The sequence below is a fragment of the Ciona intestinalis genome, chromosome 3 (assembly GCF_000224145.3).
Source record: "Ciona intestinalis chromosome 3, KH, whole genome shotgun sequence".
Classification (NCBI taxonomy): domain Eukaryota; kingdom Metazoa; phylum Chordata; class Ascidiacea; order Phlebobranchia; family Cionidae; genus Ciona; species Ciona intestinalis.
Window position 1 is genome coordinate 5,306,938 of NC_020168.2, and position 15,653 is coordinate 5,322,590.

At 34.5% G+C, this 15,653-nt stretch overlaps 3 protein-coding genes across 3 annotated transcripts; 2 read left to right on the forward strand and 1 right to left on the reverse strand.

The window, feature by feature from the left end:
- The first annotated feature begins 406 nt into the window (after positions 1-406).
- LOC100175966 (glial fibrillary acidic protein) lies at positions 407-4,974 on the forward strand. The gene is made up of 9 exons (XM_002119100.5): positions 407-626; positions 999-1,151; positions 1,392-1,630; positions 2,342-2,498; positions 2,785-2,946; positions 3,147-3,272; positions 3,594-3,759; positions 3,916-4,061; positions 4,496-4,974. Exons 1-9 carry the CDS (start codon positions 492-494, stop codon positions 4,526-4,528), a joined length of 1,317 nt encoding a protein of 438 aa, XP_002119136.1. The 5' UTR covers positions 407-491; the 3' UTR covers positions 4,529-4,974.
- A 746-nt stretch (positions 4,975-5,720) lies between these two features.
- Positions 5,721-7,801, forward strand: LOC100178706 (synaptophysin). Its single transcript, XM_002131009.4, has one exon. The coding sequence runs from the start codon at positions 5,795-5,797 to the stop codon at positions 6,521-6,523; it is 729 nt and encodes a 242-aa protein (XP_002131045.1). The 5' UTR covers positions 5,721-5,794; the 3' UTR covers positions 6,524-7,801.
- Positions 7,802-7,986: 185 nt separating this feature from the next.
- On the reverse strand, positions 7,987-13,680 carry LOC100181075 (retinoid-inducible serine carboxypeptidase). The gene is made up of 12 exons (XM_002130946.3): positions 13,570-13,680; positions 13,134-13,312; positions 12,625-12,767; positions 12,270-12,372; positions 11,956-12,030; positions 11,340-11,450; positions 10,742-10,861; positions 10,058-10,169; positions 9,535-9,708; positions 9,146-9,220; positions 8,649-8,735; positions 7,987-8,314 (listed from the first exon to the last, which is right to left on the reverse strand). Exons 1-12 carry the CDS (start codon positions 13,601-13,603, stop codon positions 8,181-8,183), a joined length of 1,347 nt encoding a protein of 448 aa, XP_002130982.1. The 5' UTR covers positions 13,604-13,680; the 3' UTR covers positions 7,987-8,180.
- Positions 13,681-15,653: the final 1,973 nt, after the last annotated feature.

Below are 15,653 nucleotides of genomic sequence, written 5' to 3' on the forward strand. Positions count from 1 at the left end.
CGCTTCGAATTGCGCATAAGAAATCCAATAATCCTGATCACGTACATGGCTCGTGATATATATACCTGTTGGCATTTTAAAGCAGAGCCTTTTTTCTTTTTAGCATTGGTATAAAACTACTGAAACAAACAAGGCTTCATATGCAGTTGTTCGTAGTTGGTTTGTAGTGTGCTAAATGTTCGAAGTAAAATAGCTGTAGTAGATTATCTACAAAAGTATACTAAACCTATTAAAATGCAGTATCGCCCAAAATTTTTTTTAGGTGTTTTATTTGTTAGTAATTAAAAAAAATAGTGCGTAACAAAACCATTTTTGTATACTGCAAATATAAGTTATAGAACATAATCTGAATTATGTACATACGTGTTTTATGTACAATTTTCTCAACGCCCGCTTTTAACTACTTTTTATTACTTTAGAAAATCACCAGACCCGCCCAAGGTAGCTTTTAAACTTAGTTTTACGACCCCGGCAACTTTTTCTCGGACAAGATGCAGTCACCGGCAGGACAAAGTGGACAGTCGTCTTCATACAGAGTTGTGACTTCATCGCGAACAACAACTAGCTCTTCCAACAACGCTGCAGGTTCTCCACTTCGACTCGGCGATATTCAACCCCAAGGAAGAGTAAGTTATTTTTGAAATATCTTTTCTTTGTCAAAATACAGTATAGGTTGGTGTAAGAAGATGTATTCTTTATTCTCTTTTGAACATTTTATGGTACAAAACTAAAGTTGTTTCGACTTTTCATAGTATTGTAACCTTACAACTCTAAAATAGCGTTGTTAATCGTTTAAAATATAAACCATTTTTAGGATTTTTTTGCTTACAGTATCCAGCATCTTAGCTCGTAGTATACTATTTTTTTAAAGTATCTGTATTTTTTTAAAAACGCAGCAATGCTGCATTGGAATGCAAATGGAAAATACAACTCCAGACAATACGCCCCAATATGCAACTTAACTGTCTGTATATTTTACAATCTCCCTTTTATCACAGATGTCTTACGGTATGTACTCATCAAGTTACGATGGCGGATACAGCGGAGGTGTAGGATCAGTGTATGTAAGTGATAAGGACTTGCAAGATCTTGGTGGTGAACAAGGCGTTCAGTTTAGAAACATGAGATCTGGAGAGAAAGAAGAACTCAAGGTAAAAAACGATGCTTTGCAATAAATTGACTTTTATGAAATCAAATCCTATTTTAAAACCCTCTGTCGTTGTACGCACATATCATTTAGAAGAGCTGAAAATCTATATTTTTTTCGTTTAAACTTACGTTATGTGTAGGTTAAACTTATGCCCTATCTATAGTGAAGAAACGTGATATTTAGAACTGATTGATAAAAATTGAAGCCTAGATTTCTAGCTTTACTATATATTTGTATACAGGGCTTGAACAACCGATTCGCATCCTACATCGAGCGAGTTCGTTTCCTTGAACAACAGAACAAGTTGCTCGAGGCTCAGCTTCGTCAGCTTTCCGTGAAATACGAATCTAAGCTGGGAGAGCTTTATGCCAGTGAGGTTCGTCGCTTGAAGGCCATCATCGACTCGTTGAACACTGACAAGGCACTCATTGATGCTGAACTTGATCATATGAGACAGGATGTTACTGATTTGAGAAGAGAGTAAGTTTTGGTGATTGGTTTATATATTGTTTCGCTTTTGAAAATAAGTGTATAGAATTGTTAAAATGGCCTGTATTTGCGTGTGAGCTAAAATAATTACTTATTTTTTAAACTGTGGACGTAAAATAGTTTTGTTTTTCTTTGACGGTTACATAATTGTTGTTGCAAAAAATAGAGGAGGCGCAACAACAAATTTATTTTGGTAAATGTTTCATTAGTAGGTCTATATGAAATTAATATGGATTAACGGACAAATAATTGTCAGTTGTACATGCTCCTTCGGTTTGTGGAGAGATTTAATTACACCGATGCTAAAACGGTGCGGGAGCAAACAGGGACAAAATAAATGCCGCGAAATAGTGAATTATTACTTGGTGATTCAAATAGCTTCAGGCGCATGCAAAAGTAAATTCCTTCGCTCATATTTCATTCAGCGCCAGTTAAATTGAAGTGTCAACTTCGTGACGATTTTGCATCTTGGCCTCGGGCGTACGACGTTAAATTAGCCTCAATTTGCCTTGTCTCCACAGCACATACTGCCGCGCCTATGCCCATATTTGGATACGAACTTGGTCGTCTGTCGATGGCGCCAACAGTCGTTTTACCGGGTAACAAATCGCTTTACGATAATCGAATTAGGATTATACAACAATCCAATACACAAATTTAGTTAAATAAAAAACACATATTAATTTACCATGTGAAAAACAGGCACGACACGTCAGTAAGTGAACGTGAAGAACTTGAAAGGGAATTAAACAATTTGAGAGGAAATGTTGACGAATGTACGATCAGCCGTGTGGATTTGGAGAGACAGCTCATGACGTTGAGAGAAGAACTTGACTTCGAAAACCTTGCCCACACTGAGGTATATATATAGGCAGGCCTATTATGCGGATCAGTTTATCTTCTTAATCGTTTATAGGTTGTTCGTCTTTTTTCTTTTATAAAGGGTTGTAAAGCTTATAAAATTTCCAATAATGGAAAGTAACAGAATTATAAAATTAAAAGACTTGTACTAAATCAGTCACAACATAATATTCATTTGAATTAAAAAATACGTTATACTGCATCAGAATGTAGACTAAAATACTATAAACATCACATATGCATATGCTGTCTAAACACATGAATGTGAATTTCTTCTTATTCAGATCGTGAACGAACTCAAGTCCCAACTGGTCACCGACCACGTAAGAGTCCAAGTAGATACTCATGGACCTGACCTATCCGATCTCCTCCGTGACATTAGAGCACAATACGACCTCGCTGCGAAACGAAACAGAGAAGAGTCGGAAGAATGGTACAGTGGAAAGGTACGTGCTAAAACTTCGGTTGTTCATTAAAATATAGTATTTTGGTACAACGGAGTAACGGTCGGGTTTTCCGCGATTTAACAAAGTTAATATCAATTTGATTCGATTCGAATGCAACCAACAATCCGAAAAGCTAATCAAAACAAATTTATCAAAACCTTAACTGTTTAAAGGACCAGAGTAACTTTTTGTATTTACAGTTGAACGACCTGAACGCTAAGGTTTCCCAAGATGCCAACCGTCTTAAAGACGCACAGGGAGAACTGAGCGAAATGAGAACCCGCGTCGGCACACACACCACGCAAATTGAGTCCCTTCGTTCCAACGTAAGTTACCCACTGCCATAATTTCAATTTCTAGATACAATGAAGCAGTGTTTATACAGTCATATAAAAAATCCCAAATAATCATCCATAAATATTAAACCGTATGAATGTGGTGTAGAAACAGAACCCTGGTGTTACAGCAACTGTTGTCAAACTGCCTTTACCCATGTACTGTAACTTGAAAGCTGGCACGAGGTAAATGAAACAGAACGCCCGTGTTATTAGGACAATCGTTTCCCGCCACGCGAGGATAAAGCGAGTTACATTCAAACAAAGCTGTATTAATTTTTTTGTAAAAAGCCTCCTATCTTTAATTTATAGAAAGATTACCTGGAGAGACAACTCGCTGACGTGGAAGAAAGATTCAGTCGCGACATAAATGGTTACCAAGATCAAATCGCAGAACTCCAGTCTCAGTTGGAGAAGATCAAAGCCGAGATGGCGGAGAGACTTCGAGAATACCAAGACCTGCTGGCGGTTAAACTAGGTAAAAATACGGTTGCCACTGTTTTATTAAAAATAGGTGTATAAAATAGTGTATCATAATTCAATGTATTTGTATAGGTTTGAAATAAGGTCGTTTCTGTTATATTAAAAATCGTGTGTAAAATGGTGTTTTATAACTGCATGTATTTGTGTATAGGTTTGGACTTCGAAATCAGCACATACCACAAACTGCTGGAAGGCGAGGAGTTCAGACTGCAGGGGGTGTCGCCTGGTTTGAGCAGTGGTGGAACAACCTACTCGCTCAGAAAAGTCGTCGAAGAATACGAGAGTGCATACAAAAACGTAAGTGGACCAAACGAATATGGCAGTTTCCAAACATGCTTGCCAAAAGTTTTCAAATATTCTGATTAAGTTTATTGGTCATAGTGGTAAGTAGGGTGGGAGAGATGGGACATATTTCAATCTTTTTTCTCGTCCCATTTGGTAGTAAAATATTCTCACGACTTCCATAGATCGACGTTAAAACAAGATCAGGATATTTGGATACTTTTTGCTAAAGATGTCTCATTTTACCCCACAGTACTATATAAAATTTGTCTTAGATAATGTCACTTAATAGCATTTGTACAAACTATAACTAATAACGATCGATTTCTAATTGTAAACGCTGATTGTAAATTTAACTGAGAAAAATCCCATAGATATAATTCTACCTATTAAACAAATATTTAACTACATCAGTGTACTATGCATTTAAAATGTCGTTTATTAAACAGGCTCAGTCGAAGAGTGGAAGAAAATCGCCTTGAAAAACTATGAGAAAAATACACAAGCTCTGCCGTCTATTAACCAGTTTTACTGTCGCATAGCAACTATATCATATACTCGTTACTAATCACTTATACCCTTGATTATATATACCATATACACCCTACCCGAAGTAATAAATGTACATAGAGTGAAATAATGTTTAATATCAAAACCACTTTTCGCCTATAACTGTCAAATATATTGATGCCATTTATTCAAAGAAATTTATGGATAATATCGTTAGTTTGCCAAACTTTTTATTAAAAATTATATTTAGCTCTATCTGATCGCATATGGAACCTCGCCCTGTGGTTATTTTCACATTGTTGTAAAGCACTATCATGCACTTAAACAGCTTTTCTGCTTAAAATGGCAATTAATGGATTTTAACTTTGCGCTTATGTAAAATGGTGGTGAACTTGGTCAAATAAACGGCATGACAATATGTTTTGAAGTTTTACTGAATAAGAGCATTATTTCAAGTATGATATGTTTACAAAACTAATTTCAGCGCTGGGCCAAATGTGTCTTTAGCGTACATTGTCTGGCGCACAGTGGATAAAACGCCTGTCTCTAACCCAGAGGAAAGGCTATGGGTTCAAGGATCGTCGCTAATACAACAATTATATGGGCCTATGTCTCCTTAGTCAAGACGCTGCCCGGAAACTGGTGCAGTGGTCCCTTATGGGTCTTAAAAAATGCTGTAAGCCATACACTAGAAACATTTCTAAAAACTAATCGCTTACCAAGTTACCTGGTAACTCTATGCGGAAACTGAGCAAACGTGTCCTGACTGTGGTTTCCACCCCACACGAAATTTAAGCAAGTTTCATTTATTTTTATTCATGCATAAAATGTCCTCAACATGTCTGTGACATACCTAAAATGTAAGCCCCGTGAAAAACATATCCGTGAAGTAAATGAAAGTTCAGTGTGTTTCTGTTGGTCTTAAAATTAAATTGTATGTTGTTTCTATGTTAATACCCAACGGTGTACAAATTTGTGTCACGCGCCACTGTTCACGCAACTGTTGTCTCCATATTTTATATATTTGTGGGCGTATATAAGTTCCCTAATCTTACCATAATTTAGTTTCTTTGCTTGTGTATTTTATGTATAATATCGTGCCATATAGCTCATTAGTTGGTGCTTAAATAGTTCTAATAAATTTATGGGTACTGTAGGTATTAAATTTCACGCTTCTGCTTTAGACATTAAGTTGTACTGTTTACGGCTCTAGTTGTCTGTGCAACAATTAAATAACAATGGATGTTTCAAGCTGGAGGGTCCGCGTTCTTTTGGAACCACGCGGCTTCATCCGCGTTATAGAATTCGTTCTTTCTATTGTGGCATTTGCAACAACGGGTGGGTTTTCAGGTGTGTCACAGTACAGTGTTGTATGCACAGATAAATTAACGCACTTGATTAAAGTTACTATCAGCTACCCATTTCGTCTTAACGCTCATGATATTATGGTACCCAACTGCACCAATACTACTTTGGTGCCTACACGAATGGATGGTGACCTGTCGCCATCTTCTCAATGGTTTGTCTGCGTTGGAGTCCTAGCATTCCTCTACACCCTAGCAGCGATCATATTTTATGTTGTGTTCGATGCTGCAGTGCGTCAAACCCATGATAGGATCGTCACCATTGGAGATTTGGTTGCTACAGTCATTTTTGCTTTCCTATGGCTCACTGCTGCCTCGGCATGGGCATGGGGTTTGGGGCAAGTTAAAATGTGGTCAAGTTATGCAAGGTTCTTTCAAAATGCTCCTCTTGCCACAGTCTGCGGTAGTGCGACATGTACGCCAAGTGCCTCTGCAAATTTTTCTCCACTGAATGCTTCGGTGGCTTTTGGATTTCTCAATTTCTTCTTGTGGTGTTGCAACGTGTGGTTCGTCTACAAAGAATCTCCGTACCACCAGGAGCCCCCCGGTGACCAGGGTACCGGGGATTACCCTGGGGGTCAACAGTCCCCGAACAACATGTAAAGGCTAAATAGCAGAAAGAAATTAATCTGAATACTGCACACCATAATATAATGCGACATGCTTACATGCATCACTAAACTGGTGTGTTTGTGTCGTACTAAATGTTGCGGTGTAATCGTCTAATAAAGTATATACTATGTTGCGTACGCTTTAATTTTGTAGCAATATGCTGGTAGCATGTTTAGTGTAGTCCTGGCATAATGTGTAGAATTGGAATCACCTAAATCAGCCCCGGGGTTTAATTGTTAAAGCAAGGCTATTACCTGTACTTTAATTATATCCCAAAACAAAAAAATTTTATTTTTAATTTGTAGCTGTGACTGCCCGGCAAATGACTCTGAATTATAAATGTCCTTTTTTCTAGCTACTTAATTTAGACTCTTTGTGAATTAACAATCAATTTGTTTTAAATTTTAATTTAGAAAGGAAAAATTAATAATTAGTTACATAAGCTTTGTGCTCAAAAGTTTGCAGTTATTATATATGTATTGTGGATTGTACAACTGGAAAATATATACGATGTACGCGCTAATAATGTCCAATAATGTCCTATATACCCTTGAATATTGTTACTGTAGAAGTGGAAGATGTTGTTTATTAATTCAAATAATTCTAGTTTTTAAATGACTTTTGTTTTATTACATTATCTTATTAACAAAAACCATTTTCAAAGTTGCATAAAAGATAAAAAGAATATACTAAGGTCAACAAGCTTTATTTAGGAGAATTGTGCATGGGTTTTTTCGATAATTATTTTGGTTTGTTACTATTTCCTTTTACGTTGTGTGTGTATCTGCATGTACGTTAGTAAAGGTTAACATTATATCCCATGTTTTGTTATATATACATATATATATATATATTAGTTATATATCTTTTGGGAATTCAGATTCAAAATTTTGGAACACTTTTAGAAAGTTGTTTGTTGAGTCTTTAAAAATTACTAATGATCAAAATTCCGCAACTAAAATGGTAGATACCTTGCATAAAAGAATATCCAGTGTTTTGTATATGCTAATTTATATATACCATGTACAAATCATTACTGCTTTTGTTTGTGTAAAGGAATTTAACACTAAACCAAATTAACTGTGAAGCATGCCAGCTTTGTGCTTGCTGCTGAGATTAAAATTTAACTAATTTATAAAAAAATTATGAATCAATTTGTAAAACTAGTATAGCCTACCTAATTACACTGGCGGTACTACATCATATTAACCTATATATATATGTGTGTAGTTGCTCATTGCTTGACAATAAAACAAGTACTGTTGTTCAGTTGTGGCAGTTTTGAATGTAGTTTCAGAAAATCAATATAATTTATATGTAAAATAAGCTACATGTAAGTGTAAACAAACAAAGCACAAACTGAACTAAATCTGACATTGCTGAATGCAAAAATGACCTCAATTCTTCGTAAAAGTGTGATAGCGTAATATCCTTTACATAACATGAAACAAAGCATGCATTTTGAAAGTGATTTATTGCAACAATCCGTCAACATAAAACTGTGATTTTAAAATTTAAGTGTAATAATTTTAACTATAATTTCTTAGATAATACATAGTAATTAAAATTTCTGTTTGGCACATGGGGATAAAATTCCCCAAAATCATATGAAAAACAATTAAATAACTCATGATAATTGAACCAGTTCCTATGCAGTGATCATGTCGTGCAGCAGATACAGCATGAACTCTCCTTGATCAGCAGGTACCATGTGGCCAGCTTTCAGCACCCACCAGAACTCAAAGTTATCCAATTTCTTGGAATAACCACCAGTGTCTTGGCCTGGGTGTTGAAAAAGGTTATTATAGTACAAAAGTAGGGATTTTTGTTGTTTAAATTGCAGAAATTGAAACCAGTAAGATAAATTAAAAACTTTTCCCATAAAAATATGGTAATAATTAATTAAATTTCAGTCCAAGTAAAAAAAAACAAGAAAGAGAGATTAAAGTTTAAAACATAACAGGAAGTTGTGATATATCGACACTATTAATAAAACATAACATTAAAGTTTTTGTATTAGTTAAGGACACTATTAATAAAAGTGCAAAAATAGTGACAACAGTCAATTGGCAAAAAGGTTTTTGAAACCAGTGAAACACCATTAAATGTGCCTTACCATGATAAGCATACATTGGTTTCCACGATTGGCTCATAAACTCACTTAATCTGTTCCAAGCCATTCTCTTCACCCACAATTCTTGGCCTGTAAATGAATCGTGTAACAAAATTAAATGTCACAAATATTATTTACAGTATTTTAGGTAAAAAAACCAAAAAAAAAACTTTTTATATATATTAATTCTACAATAATGGTCATTGTAGTACTCATAGGCGTCACACTTTTTTAGGTTTTAATAAAATCTGGGGTAAAAAAATAGCTGTCAAACACAGGGAACCATATTGATTAATGTGACAAAACAATAGACTTTGGTTATGCTTGTTTCTATACCACCTAACAGCATGGTAAGAACTCTTTTGGCTTAAAACTGGGATGCTAAAACATCTGATGTTACTCTTGTTTTAAAAATTAAAGTTACATTTCACCTCTGCACCCTAACAATACACCTATGTTGTATTGGCATTTAAACAATATCAAAATATATATTTCCTCACCTGGTGTATCAACGATAAGATCCAGTTGACCGTTGTAGACAACAACTTTCATTCCAGTATCAACCAGTTGATCAACTAATGTGATAAATCAGATTAATGCAAAGGGTGTATTTACATAATTTGAAAAAGGCATAAAAAATGTAATTTTTAGACATTAAAACAGCAAAAGGACAAGTTTAAATAAATTAAAAAAACAGATTAGTATATCATTACATAGGTGTAACTTTATATCATTCTTACGATTACAGTAATATAGTAACAAAAAATAAGATTAAACAAGTGTATACCTGTTAATGAAAGGTGGCCTAACCCTTACACTCAACATAAAATAAAATTCTGACATCAGTTTTATTTTTTATTGTAATTTATATAATATAAATTTGTCATACCAGTGTCAATGACTGGTTTCATGAAGTCTCCACTTTGAGCTGAAAAGACATCATTGGATTGTCCACCCCATGTTACTGATGCTGGGATGCCGAGATAAGTCTTCACTTCTCCGTTCATCAAAACATCAAGTGGGTCGGGTTGGTACGCATTAACATGGATGGAGTAACCGGCAGCTAGCAAAGAAACATACGAAACGTATAAAAAAGTTTTTTGTATATGTTTAGATATGATTTGTTTTTAAAGAAATATCCAATAAGTTAGAAAAAATGAATATATGATATGTATGTTTAGAAACGGGTTTAATTTTGGCGGTCATATAATGTAAATGTTTAGCATGCGGGTGGGAATTTTACAGATTTTTAAAGCTTGGAAGAGTGGCATTTTTAAATAAAAGAACAGAACAGTATTTTTTCATTTAACCATGTGCAGTTTGTGGATAATAATTTTAAAATATAACAAAATAGCCTAGACACCAGAGGCCCCAGAGCACCACTCTTTTAGTGAATGTTTTAGTATTTTTACCTAGTTCTGGGTCTACCAGCGTGCTGACATTCCTCTGTTGACTTCTGGAAGTTGTTGCGTGATGGGGAGAGAGAATGTTGTAGAAATCAACGTTGTCGGTGCGTTGCATAATCTGAGGAGGAAAAACTTACATTTTTACCATCAGGTCTTTACTAAATTAATAGAAAGCGACTACAAATGGAAACTAAAGAGCAGAGTAAAACATCAATTATTAATAACAGATAGAGTCACAATCAATTACCCATTTGGTGCTGAAACTTTAATGAATGCATTTGCTATTCATACAGTACAATTAAACTTTATATTTTAATTGGTTAAAATACACATTAGTTGCCAGGACCATGGCACAGTGTTTTGTGCTTCCGTCTCTTGCCCAAAAAATATTGGTTCTACGGCTCATCCCTGCCAGTCCTGCCACCAAGCAGGAAACTTCATAACAATTGCCCCAACCCAGTAGCTGGGCTAAATTGTATAAAACAGAAACAAGTTGGCCCGAGGGGTGTATAAAACAGAACACCCGTGTTATATCAAATGTCCTTTCTGCACCACGCAAAGATAAAGAAGTTACATTTGTTCATTCATCTATTTAAATTAAACTGTACCATACAAATACAGCTGATAGCAATTTAATTACAATGTAAGCAAAGCAAAGTCATTAACATCATTTACAAACACTTCACCTACCACAGACTCAGTAAGACTCCAAAGGTTAGTCGCCCGAACCCAGTTGCCTGCATCAACTGCAGATTGAGTTGCAGCTGCAGCATTGTTCACAGCCGTCAGACCTGCGTCATCTAGCAGCCCCTTATCAAAAGTACATACAGTTTTCAGAGAAAAATAAACAAAATCGTACCACTTCACTCTTTGCTCTAGAATTTTCATATCAGCGAAAAGATTTGCACAATCATACTTCAAGAGTGAGCAATTAAAAGGTTAGCTTGACGAAACTTAGTTACTAATTACAAAGGTATTTCTTTTGATATAATAAACTCACATAGTACAACTTTACCAAATACTTTCGTAAAGTCAGTAAACCTTATTTATTTGTACCAAATTTTTCATATAATTCTAAACAGCAAAAGTATCAGAACTTCCATACAACTATTGGCCTATACCATTTATTTTATTTATTACCGACCCTAATGTTTTGTATCAAAATTTTTACAACTCCCATACAACTATTGGCTCATACCAACATAACATTCATAAAAAGCCAGAAACGGAGGTTTTATTAAAAATGTATCCTATATACCATTATTAAACAAAAGGTAATGTAACTTACAGTTTCATACAAGTATGGTCCCCATGTATTGACAGCGTCCATGGGTGAAATCCAACTATCACCGAGACCAGTTCCTTGCAGGTTGATATTGAAGGTGCCTGCTTCCATTTCCTATTGATAATGATTAATATTACAAAATTAAATTTTTGTGTAATAGAAAAAACATTTTTTTCCAAAAATTTCTTCTTTAAACAAAATAATAAAAAAATGTTCATACACAAAAACATTATACAATGAAATTATTCTATATACTTCATACATTGTGCAACATGAATATTTTTATTTATTACATCATAGGGTCAAGGTCAGAGTGAAAAAACAAGGAACACACCATCTACACAATAATTAACAGGCTGTGGCCTTTAAGTGACATACAGATAAACAATTCAAAATCAGTTTCGGTAACCGCTTATCAAAAATTAAATATTTGTTTTATTGTGCATATATGTTGCTTTGACCTTTTTATTTGATGATGATGGTGCAATTTTGAAAAACAAAATCTATATGAGCAGTGTAAGTTGTCTGTTAAATTGCCCAATAACAAATTACCATCAATGGTATTAGTATTAAGCGTTCAAAACTATGGTTATAAAAATAAAAGTTCATACTGCCATACCTGGCTGATGGCTAGTGATGTAGCTGCAGCCATTTTGCCTCCATAGGACTCACACATGATGTAGAAAGGATTTGCCTGAAAATAAATAAATGAAACTTAATTTTAGGCTTAAAAAATATGAACAACTTAATGGGTTTCATGTATAGGTGGTTTCAATTGCATTTTTATTTTTGTATTAATATAAAAATGTGCCTAAAAGTATAAAAAAAAATTTAAGCCAAAAAAATGTAAACAAGTTAAAAGGTTATATCATATGTAAATGGGATAATAATTGCATTTTTTTCATAAATATACCAACACTAAATTGTTTGTACCATTAGCTCAGGATGTGCGGTATAGAATCCTTTCAACAAAGTAACCATATCAGCTGCTATCTGATCAATGTCGGTTGTGTAGGCATTGGAGTTGCTGACGTAACTGAAAATGAAAATTAGGATTTTGCTTACCAGTGAGCTACAATGTTTTTTTTGTAATTTCTAAATTTTTAGACAGGTTAAAAAAATACATTTTTTTCTAAATTTTTTTCTAAAAAACTTTTAAAGAACATGCTTTTAAAACTATTTTTGACAGACTAATTATTTAAGAAACAAATTTTAAACTTTCGTTAAAATTTTACTTATGAAATGAATAATAAATAAATAGCAGAAGTAATTCAATGCAATTTTCTACCTGAATCCTGATCCAACTGGGTTGTCAACAAACAAGACATGACCAAGACCAGTCCATGATGTTTCTCGTCTGTTCAAATTTAAATCAAGTGGTCCGAGTTCTTCAAAGTTTCCATAGCCAGTTCCAGATGCTCCAGGTCCACCCTGTAATTAATAAAAAAATGATTTTTAATAAAAAACAAAATAAAAATGACACTTTATTAAATAAATTTTGTTTTTTGTTTTTAAAAATAAACTTGGATTATTTTTGCACCAGAATCTTATGTTTAAAAATAATTGAAGGGATATTTTAGCAATAACATGTTGGGCGTGTTTTTGTGCATGTTGTTTTTGCCTAATTTCTGACTATTATTTTTGTTGTTTTTTTCAATAAGAAAAAAATAAATTAAAATTTGGGTTTATGATAAAAAATAATGAAAATTACGGTTTAATCTGAGATTGAAAGATTATGTTTTTATTAAAAAATCTAATATTTTTTTTGAAGAACTAAATAAAGTTATATCCTATTACCTGTAGCCACAAAATCACAGGTACTTCGTCAAGTGGTGGCAAGAATGCTGGTTGGTATGACACATCATGAAAGAACAACCACCAGAACATATGTGCGTCAGTACGTACATCCACGTACCCCCAATCTGACTTCACATCGCTAAGGGAACCGCCAGCATTTGCACTTGCGCATAATAGACCTGTATGGATGTATAATGAATGAATGTAACCTTGTGTGTCCGGAAAACGACAGTGGTTTATGTGGTTATAACATGGGTGCTCATACACCTTATACAAGTTACCATGTATGTTACTTTGTGGGTGTTTATACACAGAATAAAGAAATCTGTAATACCTTTAATGCGTATGACATGATAAATTACTGTTGTAGTAAAAATAAGGTGATAAACAGACATAATTTGAAGAGAAATATATTTTAATATAGCAACAAACTCACCCAAAAAGGCAATCAAAGTCAGCTGCGAAAACATAGTTGAACAAAATTAATAATTTAAACAAAATACAAAGTGTAGAAACCTACACAACCTTAAACAAATCAAAAATAAGAACTATACATTTATTTATATTAAAACCTAAATAAAATGCTACAAGCCTACAATCTCAATCTTGTCTTTGTTTTTCCTGAATAAATTAAAAGTGTTACCTTGGCTTACATTTTCGTAATAAATTACAGCGCAGCAAAGCAACTGTTAACAGGAAATCGTGAAACATATGACGCAGAATACCGTGAGTCTCGAGTTTTATATCCTGCATGTGTTTATTTTTCGTCGAAGGGAAAAACCCTGTTTTAAGAGGTGTTCAAATCCAAGGAGGTTAAAACCCTTTTTTTCTCTTTCTTTAAACCCCGTTATCAAAACGTGTGCATAATATGTGAGGTATTTCGTTCAATATTTGGCCGCGGCCGATCAGCACATTTTAAAACCATCCTATTTAACATATTATTTCACACGTCACCTTTAGAGTTTGAATGTTTTTTTTTTTCAGTTTGACAATGGTATATAGTAGGATTGGAGATGACGGGAGTAAGGGACACCTTTAGCATATAACATACAAATATCCTAATCGTGTTTTAAACAATAACAGCGGTCTATGAGAGTCGTGGAGATACAGTTTTATAATTCTTTGAATGTTCGTCCCCGCTTTTCGTTGATTGCCTCTCGCATAAAACGCCGTCCTTACAATGCGTTAAGATGAACTGAGTTTCACATCAGCTTAGAACTGAAAAGTTTAGCAGCAGTGTATTTCTATCGATCGAGACTTTGGGTAAAGGTTTATTACCATAGCGTTGCTATTATATTAATTGCTTAACTATTATTACCTCTCATTGTTTACTATTCATGTTACATACCACTATTATTGTACTACTATAAAAAACGTAGTTTGCGACGCCATACGCTTTGCGTCGACGGATTCGAATTATAGTTGCAGCGGTATAAGCGCGAAAAAAACGACCAAGAACAGGTTTAGTAACTTTTGGTTCCGCGACAAAGTTGAAAATATATTCAAAAGGGGCCTTTGAGCAAGAATTCGCCTGGCGGTATAAGCCTTGCGTGTGTGTGCATTGTCAAACGCATAACGTTCTAAAAACGAACACTTTAGTTCCGGAAAACGCTGCATTTGTGCAGCCGGCTTAATGTTTTGACAACAAAGTAAAACAACAAAGTAAAGCGTTTGTATTTGCACAACCTTAGAAAGTAAGCCTTGTTTATATCATTAAACCAGTAATTATTAGTAATGGACCTAAATATTGTTATACTCTTCCAGGATTTGTGTGTTTTTGTTTAGACGGTAAATATCACAGTATGGTGGAATCAAGAAGGTATAACTTGCGGCGATCAGCCGGTCTTATATGTGGCGTCATTTCTGCTTTCACCATGTCTCTCGGTGCTGTACTTTACAAATCGACAGAAGACTCCGCCAGCGTGCAAGCATGTTTCCTCCGCTATGCATTTTTATACCTCTTCAACATTCCGTGTCTGACTTTTAAAACAATAAAGAACGAACTTCCGGATATAAACTTAAACTCAATGTCGTACTTGTTAGCTTTTGGATTTTTTTCCATTGGAAGTACCCTTACATTTTACCTTTCCCTCGATGAGCTTTCTGCAGGTGACAGCATCGCAATATCCTATTCTTACTTCGTTATCACCTTGGCGGTGTCCTACATATTCTTGAAAGGTAAGTTAATATATAGTAGGGTTGGGGAAGATGGGACACTTCTTCACTTTCTTTGTCGTCCCGTTTAGTAGTAAACAAAGAACATTTAAAGATTTATAAAACCGTATCCTCACGACTTCCACAGACTTGTTAATTGTTTAAAACACGAGCAGGTAATATATATATTCTAACACTGTGTTATTACTGTACTTTGACACTTTTATTAAATGTAGCTAATGTTTTTATTCCTACAATTTACGTTTATAGAAAAACATCATCCGGTTGTTATTATTCTGGCAATCGCTAGTTTGGTTGGTGTGTTCCTTGTGGCTCGTCCAACGTTCGTATTCGGGGACGACAGTG

Coding starts and splice junctions, on each gene's coding strand:
- LOC100175966 (XM_002119100.5), top strand. CDS start 492: ATGCAGTCACCGGCAGGACAAAGTGGACAGTCGTCTTCATACAGAGTT. Junction 627..998: donor ATATTCAACCCCAAGGAAGA/GTAAGTTATTTT, acceptor CTTTTATCACAG/ATGTCTTACGGTATGTACTC. Junction 3,273..3,593: donor TTGAGTCCCTTCGTTCCAAC/GTAAGTTACCCA, acceptor TTTAATTTATAG/AAAGATTACCTGGAGAGACA.
- LOC100178706 (XM_002131009.4), top strand. CDS start 5,795: ATGGATGTTTCAAGCTGGAGGGTCCGCGTTCTTTTGGAACCACGCGGC.
- LOC100181075 (XM_002130946.3), bottom strand. CDS start 13,603: ATGTTTTCGCAGCTGACTTTGATTGCCTTTTTGG. Junction 10,862..11,339: donor GACCATACTTGTATGAAACT/GTAAGTTACATT, acceptor ACTTTTGATAAG/GGGCTGCTAGATGACGCAGG. Junction 8,315..8,648: donor ACCAATGTATGCTTATCATG/GTAAGGCACATT, acceptor TTCAACACCCAG/GCCAAGACACTGGTGGTTAT.